The following is a 9356-nucleotide window of genomic DNA, read 5'->3' as shown; positions in this document are numbered from 1 at the left end:
CCGGCCTCCCCGCCCCCTCCCGGCCCGGCCACTTGCGAGCATTTGACAGAAGGACGAGTCACGTGGCGGCCGGAAAGCGTCTCTTTGCGACCTCAATGACAGGCAAAATGTGCGACAGCCGCTTGCAAGGCAGGGAGGAAGCTGCTCCGGAGTCTCCTCTCCTTCTTTGAAGGCAGGGCTGACTGCTGCCTTGCACCCTTCAGGTCCGGAGTCCTTCTTCCCCGAGCTCCCCAGTAGCCGGGACAGTGGATTTTGGGAGAGGGGAGATATTTGGGGAGAGGCTCCGAGGGGTTTGGCTGAGTTTGGAGTTTTAGATGAGCTCTTAGCCTCCCTTTCTCTCTCGTCCCCCCACCCCCCGCCCCAGCCCCAACTCCCTGGAGCCCGGTTCTCGCCAGCAGCAACCTGCAGGTGCACAGTTCAGATAGGAGGAGGGGACACTACCGGCTGCAATGGCGTCCAACATGGATAGAGAAATGATACTGGCTGATTTTCAGGTAAATTTCAAATTCCACCACATCCACCACTGCCATATTCTGATCATAATCTTTCTCGCTCTTTTTATTATTATTATTTTAAAAATGGTTCCTTTTCTCCCCGTTTCTCTGCTTTCCGTGCTTTTGTGGGGAGATTTTCGCTCTGGAAACGTGAGTCCTGCTCTCAAACAGCAGTGGGATAACAAGGAACAACAACAACACTCTGGAGGCTGTTTGTCCATTGTATCCAGTTTTCGGTATTCAAGGGGAATAAATAAGACGAAAAAAGCTCCTCCACTTATAAACAAGGCATTTATCTCTGTGCTTCACAAAGAAAAAACCACCTCAGATAATATGCATATGTCTTTGTTTTGTCTTTGGTCTTTTTTTTAGGTTTGTATCCTGATCTCACCGATTCATTCTGACCATCCCTGTGAGCTTTTAATAATAAATTGCAAGGGGGCAGGGACTAAGATGCTTTCATTAAAAGGGGCTTGCCAACATTCCAGGGGCCCATACCTGTTTCACTCATGGATATGAGAGAAAGATGTTAAAGAAGGGAGTAGGGGTGGAAAAGACATCTGGAATGAGAAAATCCACTGATTCCCTTTCCACTAAAATTGATTTTCAAAACATCCAGTTTCAAAGAGATACGTAGTACTTCTGTAAGAGCTTCACTTCATCCATGGTGTGTATTTTTTGTGATTTTTTTGATAATCTTCCATTATAATTTAAGTTAATAAGGCAGTTTCCTTACCAACTTCCTGTCTGAGGAAATTTCCTAACATGAACTTGTTCTGAGTCCAAATAGGATACAGTCCAAATCTGAAATATGTACTTTGTTGTACATATTTCAAAAGTATAATTAGGAAAAAGCAGTGCTCTCTTGTACCATGCTTGTTCATAGGTACTGGGATCTTATGTATGTATAGTGTGTATGTATCTGCATAACATTTAAAGATATACATAGTACTCATAGTTCTAGGGACTTATCTTTATTTCTAGGTTAAGGCTAAAACCCAGTATCTTACTAAAAGTGTACCTTTAATAATTTTCTAAAAAATATGTTCACTTCTGCCTTTCTGCATATGAATGCATGCTTTTAAAAACAATAATCAAGGTATATTTAATTTTCTTTTTTCATAGAAAGTGGGAATGGGTACATGTTTAGTATTAATACTACATATCACTTAACAATGTCAAAAATATAAACTGTAAAATGAACGTAGAATTTTATGATTGACATCCTAGTTCTAAACAAACTCATTAGCATGATTATCATCAGTGAGACTTTTAAAGAACATGAGTGAAATAAGTTACACATATGTATGCAAGGCTGCTGCTCTGGGCACCCTTACTTTTTGTACATAAGTCCCATGGAACTCACTTCAAAGTGAACCTGCAGTGAATTCGGCTAATTAGGAACAGAAGTCAACTTACGATGGCTAGACACATATGTATACTTCAACATTTTAATGAAAACTCAATGGAAATTGCTTTTTTTGTTGGATCTTAAGAAACCATTATTACATTAATAGAAAACTTACTTGTTTATAGCACTAATAATATTTGAGGTCAGTTTTAATATTTACAACACATTAAAATGTACTGTTAAGATCTCATTCTAAAGGATCAGAAAGTTGTTAATTGTGTTTGGAAATTTTCAGAAATTCGCTGGGCTTGTTGATATTATTGCCTGTTCTACCTGAGCAGGGAAGTTCTGATCTTGTTGTACCAACTTGGTTCTGAGCTTTTGATTGAAGTCCACATTTACTGTATTTTAAACTTTTATTATATTTTATTAAACATGCATTTTCATTTCTGCTTGTAGAGATGTTCTACAATTGCAGAGAATGTCTGCAAGGAATTAAATACTCTGAATAAATGTGTTGACAGCTGTAAAGACAGACACCTTATAAATAGACAGTAAAATCTACCTATATTTAATCTTAGTCTTTGAGCTGGCAAAAATGTGGCATTGTTTGGCAAGCTGCAATCCTCCTCCACATATACAGTACATTGTATTTTTGGATCAGGGTTTAACTAATGTATCCCAAGCTAGTGTAGGAAGTTTAAAGCTTCTTTCCCCTGCTGCAGCTCTAATTTTGTCAGGTATTTAAATGTGATTTAAGAACAACAATGATGAACTCAGAATTGCCTTAATTATAGTTCTGTAGGTTTATAACTTTCTGAGGTCCATAATTTAATAACAATTTATCATATAGGGCTGTTTCATAATGATTTAGTCATTTTAGGCTTTATTAATCCTTTAAATCACTGTTTTGTGTAATATTGTTGCAGATATAGTTTACTAGTTCTCAGGACTTATTTGGTAATCATTCTCATTTTTACCGATTGCAAAGGTAAGGATTAATGACTTCTCCAAGGTCCCCTGCACTTTACTCATAATAACCCTGACATAGGTGTAAACTCCATTGACTTCCAAGTATGTGTAACTAGGACTGAAGCCTTCTTCAATCACCCTATGCATAAGTACCTAGGAATAATTCCCATTTAATTCAGTAGGATTTGTATATGAGTTCTGTAAGTGACCTAAAGTGGGATGTGAATCTAGGTCTTTCAGGTGCTGGTACACTACTTTGCAAGTTGACCACATCAGGGTTTGATCTTATTCTTTTGGTATTATTTTAATATGTGTTTTTAGATAGATTACTATGTTTGCACATATTTAAATTTGGATTTGAGTGTTTTGGTTCTACAGCTTCTAGGATTAACACATGACTTTTTTGTCACGCATTATTAAAAAAAACCCCTCAGGATTCCCATATCTCTCGTTGACTGAACAAAGAATGTGCTGAGTTAATGATGTGGCTTCTACAGCACTCATTTGTAAATAGGGGGACAATCAAAATGCTTTCTTGCTGTTTCTGTTTCATGTCCTTTGTTTAAACAGCTATTTTCACAGTGCAAACCTATACATGTCTACTCATAAGTAACCCCCATTGAGTTCAATGGGAGTTACTCCAAGGTAAGTGTGTAATAGGCTCTGCCTGATAATAGCAGATTGTCTTGTTAGTATTTATTGTACTACAATAGGTCTTATGTGTAGGATAATTCTTTAAATATATATACTATACTATCTCAGCTATGCATAGACCTCTAATAGTTCAAGTGTGGAAGTGTCTTTCCCCACCAGTGTACAGCTAATACGATTTTTTTAAATTGCCAAATATTTGCTTTTTCTGAATTATCAGTGAAATTATTCTAATTGCAGTATACAGACATGAATTCTACACTTGTCCTCTAAAACATGATTTTCTTCTGTTTCTGGATAACAACTGTCTATGAACTATTTCTAAGCTCAAATAATAGAACGTTGCTATAATACTAATGGTTTGTACTTTCAACATTTTCTTTTTGCCTATTTGCAACATGACAAATGTTACTTTAGGGTGCAGAAACTTACATCTCTGACTCTAGTACTTAAAGTTGTACTTTGAATAAAACTTAAACAATTTGTTCATAAATGTCCAGCACACATCACAATTTTACCATATGATTACATGCACTTTATTTTCACCTACTTGGGACTAAGTCACATTGAACTCATTGGGACTTACTGCTGAGTAGGCATGCCTAGGATTTCACTGTCAAGATTCTAAATCTGATAAGACATTTCTGAATATACTACTTCATTCCCCCACCCAATTCTGTTGCATTGACTTTAATGAATGAGATTTACACACATATTTAACTCTTCCACTGACATCAGTTGGATGTAAAAGTGGTTTACTTTGGTTGGTTCACGTTCTTTATCTTTAAAGATTGCTATGGGATTTAGCTTTTGTCAGAGATGTGATTCCCAAAGGGTTTCTACTTAATAATTCACCTCCGTAACTGGCAGATCAGGGAGCTTGGAAAAAGTAGGATCTTGGCCAGCTTTCTTATGGCTAGCAGGCATAGATTCCTAGTTTGCTCGTGTTTTGGTTCTGTTCCAGTGCTCCCCCCCCCCCAAAAACATGTTAGGGGTACTCTCATTTTGACTCAAGGAAATCACATTGTTATAGGTCAAATCGGGAAAAATACAGTAAATGGACAAAAGTACAAAGATTCACAAAATGTTTAGGGGTATGTGTCCCCCTCCGTCCCCCCAGAAAAAAAGCACTGGTTCTGCCCAATTGTGTGGTTTGCATTGGGCTGGCCACCCAAGTCATGTCCCTAAGCACATGACCCATTTAATCTAAACAGCAGGTTGGAATGACCACCAATGTAATAGCTTCGCTGCAGTTGCTATCCAGTTGGGAGATGTGTTAGTGCAAGATCATCCTGTGCCCCGTGTTTCTGCTTAAACTGTACAAGATACTGTACTTTGTAATTCCCCTTTCAGCTACCTGCCATGTTGGAAATGAAACACACAGGTGGATTTCCTCCCACTTACTGCCATGTTCTTTCAATTTCATTGCTTTTCTTGATGTGGGGGAATGATCCATTAAGAAATAGTCCTGCAAAAGGGTACAGTAAATCAGTAACAAGTCATTTTCACAGTGAGTGCCAAACATTATTTGTAATTCAATGACACTTTGACATGGGTGTCTGCTTTATATAGGGAATAGCAAAACAAAGACTTGGATAAAATTAAGGTAGATTAATAATCCAGTATTGTTTTATTTAGCATAGCTTTGTAAATGGTGTATTTCATTATAATCTCTTTTTCTGGCATTTTCTGAGTATGTGCTGCACCTATAGCTTTGTGTATTTGGAGGGAACAGGTCTGGCTTGGTCTAAGAGATGCATGCTAGGAAAGCCAACATTGTCACCATCCTTGGCATGGCAATGGCAGTCTGAATATATGGTTTCTGACACTAAACTGGAGCAAGGATGGATGGCATTATGGTAAGAGGCTGAGAAACTCCTATTTAGCAGTTTGGTGTAGGAAGTCAGGAGGTTCAACTGAGATTAAACAAATGGCTGGTTCTGCTTCTCCCTGGTTACTGCAAGTGCTTTTCTGGTTCACTATTTGTCCCAGTTTTTGTAGGGGAGCTCTTGGGGTAAACTTAGATGAACTGCAGCTGTGTGGAACCTCACATTAAAAAAAACCAATAACCGCACTTTTTTAATTTTAAAAAAGGCATTTTTATCAGTCACAGTACAACACTAACTCTCAGCAGCTTATTTTCTGTGTGAACTAAATTCTCTAGTATTTCTCTAATAAAATTTCTCTAATACTTAATCTTGCCAAAATATTGTTACTGTAAAACAGAAGTTAGCCTGCCCTAATGTTGTGTTCTCTTATGGGCTACCTCTGAAGGGCTCTGTGCAAGTGGTGTTTGGGGCCAGAGGCAAAAGTGGGCAACACAGGAGATGTGACTTTTACCTTTGTATGGTAAGCTATATTCCAGCCATGCAAAAGTCAGAGGCTTCTGTACACACCATCCAGGCAAGAAAGAGGCATTATAGTTCAAGGTCGCATTCTGGCCTTGTAAAAGCATTCAAAGATGTGTGTGGAGAAGGGCCCAGAGACAGCTGTAACTTGCCTTGGAGAGAGGGGCTATCGCTTGGGGAGAGGCACGTGTTCAATGGAGATTCTCAAGAGCAGGACAGGATATATAGGCCCAGAGGTTTCCCACCCTTGATGTAAAGGAACATTGGTCTACTTCAGACATAAGTAAAGCCTGCTGGATCATCCCAGTAGCCCTTGCTGTTCTCATAGTGGCCAACCATAGCGGCCAACCGGAACTCTTCAAGCAGGATCTGAGCACAAGAGCAGTCTCCACTCCTTTTGTCTCCATCAATTGGTATTCAGAAGCATTACTACCTCCAGGTGTGGAGGCAGAGCATAACCCCCATGGCTAGTAGTCATCAATAGCTTTCTCCTCCTTAAATATGTCCAGTTGTCTTTTAAAGCCATCTAAGTTGGTGGCCTTCGTTGCCTCCTGTGGTACAGAGTTCCATAGCTTAACTGTGTGCTGCTTTAAGAAGTAAAGCAGGTACATGAATGTCTGCCCTATGTCCACAAGTGTGTTCTGTGATATGTTGGTGGCTTTGTTGTCATCCTATGTAAAAACCATTTGATGATTCTTGTCTTAGATCATTGTTTTCTGTGGTGTTGGTAAGCACCAGATCTGTTTTTGCTTTTTAAAAATTGTGTTATATGTACCACTATAAGCTTTAAGTTGAAATTATTTTGGGGGGGAGGGGTCCCCCCCTTGAACAGGATCCATTTTCATTCTGCTGGATCTGACTGTTTACCCAAAGATGTGTACATATTTCCTGTCTACCTGGGAGTGGAGTGGCACAGTGGAGGGGATGGGCCACTTCCCTAAAATCTGAAATGTGCTCACAGGCCCCCAAAGGCTAGTGGCCCCTTAGATCAATTGACTATGCATTGCCTCCTTCCCCAACTTTAGCTCTCTTCTTTAGATGGTCAGAATGAACATGTGATGGGGCTCTTATGCAGGAATAGGCTAGCTCCACTTAGATGCTGATGTGTGCATTAGCTCTGCTCTCTGGGCAACACACGATCACCATTAGTCTGAGAGCAGGGGGTTACATGCTTGCATTCCTGTGTGTAGAACCAGCTTCACATTGATCCCAGTCACATGTCATATGGGGCATGGCCAATGCATGTGCACCAAGGAAGGAGTTAGAAGATGTCATGTTGGGAATTAATTCTGTAGCTTTGGCACACCTGCTGAAAAGGGCCTCTTTCTTGTCCCCATTCGTTGCAGTTAGAGGCAAAGGCTGTTCTTTAAATTTGTTTGTTTCAGGCTCTTCAGGGTTTCAGAGGCCACTACCACCACATTAAAAATGGTGGCAATGGTGTGTTGTGTATGTTTCATGCACAGCTCCAACTAGGATGGCTATTTGCACGTCGCCCCCAAAATAAAAATAATAAGCAATAAATGTATTGCCCCCTCAAAGAGGACATGGATTAGCATGAAATGCATACCTGCACAGAAGTACATTTTATCATGGTGCAGAAGACTGCAATCAGATGGCCTCTGTTTCTTCTGCTTTCTAGGTGTCTATTAACTCTTGATGAGCAGCTTTAAGGCTCCTGCTCTGCTTCCTGATGGTTCTTTATCTTTAAACCAGATTAGGACCAGTCAGCCCTTTGAATAGAGGACACCTTCAAATAGAGGACAGTTCTCTGTAAAATAAGACACATGGCTGCCATAGAGCCAACAATATTATATGCATGTATGAATACAGTAAACTCAAAAATCAGGGAGAGAACAAAGCTTTTTGTTTCTGGCTGAGCCCTAAAGCTTCCTTGCTAAATTACAGCAAATGTGATGGTATGCCTGTTCCCATACCACATGTGATGGTAGTAGATGCTTGTCTACAGAGGTTCATGTCACAATCAGTGTTGTTAAGGAGAAAAGAATTGTTTGTTTCTGGCAACAGATTACCACAGCTACTCTCCTAAAACCAGTGCAGAGATAGGTATTTAGGGCAAATAGTTCACCAAAGCAGAAGTTTAGCTGGAAGCTTCCTTCTCCCCTTTTATTATCATTATTTCTTGACTGTGTTGACACAATTAGCTGTGACTTTAGGAATGTAGGGGTTCCCTTTCCTTTGTATGGGATTTAATGACTCTGCAGGAGCAGTTGATGAATTGTTATTGTTGTGAAAAAAATGCTGCCCGCTGCAACAGCAACTTGTATTATGTGTCATATCTTCACATCTAGTAAGAGGCACTTTGGTTGTCTTCTCATGATACATCACAACCTTTGAAATTTTCCTTCCAAACCGATAGCCGAATGACAGTGCTAACTTGGTGGCATTTCTGTCACCCAAATAGGACTGGAGAGTATTCCTGTAAACCAGATTATGCTTGCTTCAGTTCTGCCTATATTTCATGTGACAAATTTTAGGCGACGTTATTGTGCTACACGGCATGAGTATAGGTTGCTGAGAAAGTGGCCGAATCTAGTTTAAAAAATATTAATATGTTAAGTAAGGGCACTGTGCTTGAAAAGAACCCATTTCTCCAGCCCCTTCCATTTATGGGGAGTATTGCTCCCTTGAATCATTCATTAAGAATTAATCACTAATCAGACACTATATGCTATAGGAAGACCAGGTTGAATGAAAAGCTGACTCCAGTCCTCTTTCTCTACATTGCCCAGGTTAAGTGGGATGTCAGAACACCAAAAATCACTTAATGCAGTATTTCAAACATTTCTTAAAAAATGTTCTTTTTATTCATTTTTATTTTAAAAGAAAAATAAATTTTGCATTGATCCATTACATACAAAATCAGCATTTGTTTCATATATTTACCTAAATAATATTCCTTATTAATTCCTTACTACTGTACTCTGGTAGCTGTACCCTCTTCCATGCTTTCAACAGAAACAACACAACACATTAGGAATACAGTGTTATAAAGAAAAGTGCTTTCAGTCTAAAACGGGAAGGGCAAGATTTGATTATCTCACCTAAGGTGCTTAGGTCCCCTGCATATTGGAGGAAGAGTAATATTATAGTGCAGTCCAGACCCCAGATATGCACAAAGGAGTGAGTTTGGGCTGAGCTGGAGTGACTGCCTCATCCCAGCTCAGCCAGGGATATGCCAATGTTAAGTCACTCAGTGTGTTTGAGCTGGGTTATACTGGCTCAGCCAGGGGGTCTTAAACTGGTGGAACTCCTCAAAAAGGGATGTGGCGTGGCAGGACAGAGTAAGGGGAGACATCTTTTAGCTCAGTCTTGTGACCTGGCAACATAGCTGTTAATGTTTCCCTTTTCAAAAGGGAAATTCCCTTATTCCGAATAGGATTCCTCGCAAGAAAAGGAGAAAGTTGACAGCTATGCCTGGCAACCTATTGGAACTCAGGGTGGTATAAGTCAAACTCTATTTTAAAGGCTTGTTTCCCCTCTGTTAGACTTGGGTTAGCTCAGATGGAGGTAGCAGCGCTG

General features: G+C 39.7%; 1 protein-coding gene across 1 annotated transcript in view; it reads left to right on the top strand.

Annotated features, from left to right (window-relative positions):
- The first annotated feature begins 49 nt into the window (after nt 1-49).
- Nucleotides 50-9356, top strand: part of FAF1 (Fas associated factor 1) — a 164987-nt gene continuing 155680 nt past the window's right edge. The window contains exon 1 of the mRNA XM_083509595.1: nt 50-494. Within this exon, the coding sequence (XP_083365721.1) occupies nt 450-494 (45 nt within the window). The 5' untranslated portion in view covers nt 50-449. The remainder of the gene's footprint in view (nt 495-9356) is intronic.

This window comes from Podarcis liolepis (genome assembly GCF_965112155.1).
Source record: "Podarcis liolepis genome assembly, chromosome: 6".
NCBI lineage: Eukaryota > Metazoa > Chordata > Lepidosauria > Squamata > Lacertidae > Podarcis > Podarcis liolepis.
The sequence above is the reverse complement of the archived record's forward strand: the minus strand, read 5'-3'. Positions and strand labels throughout refer to the sequence as shown.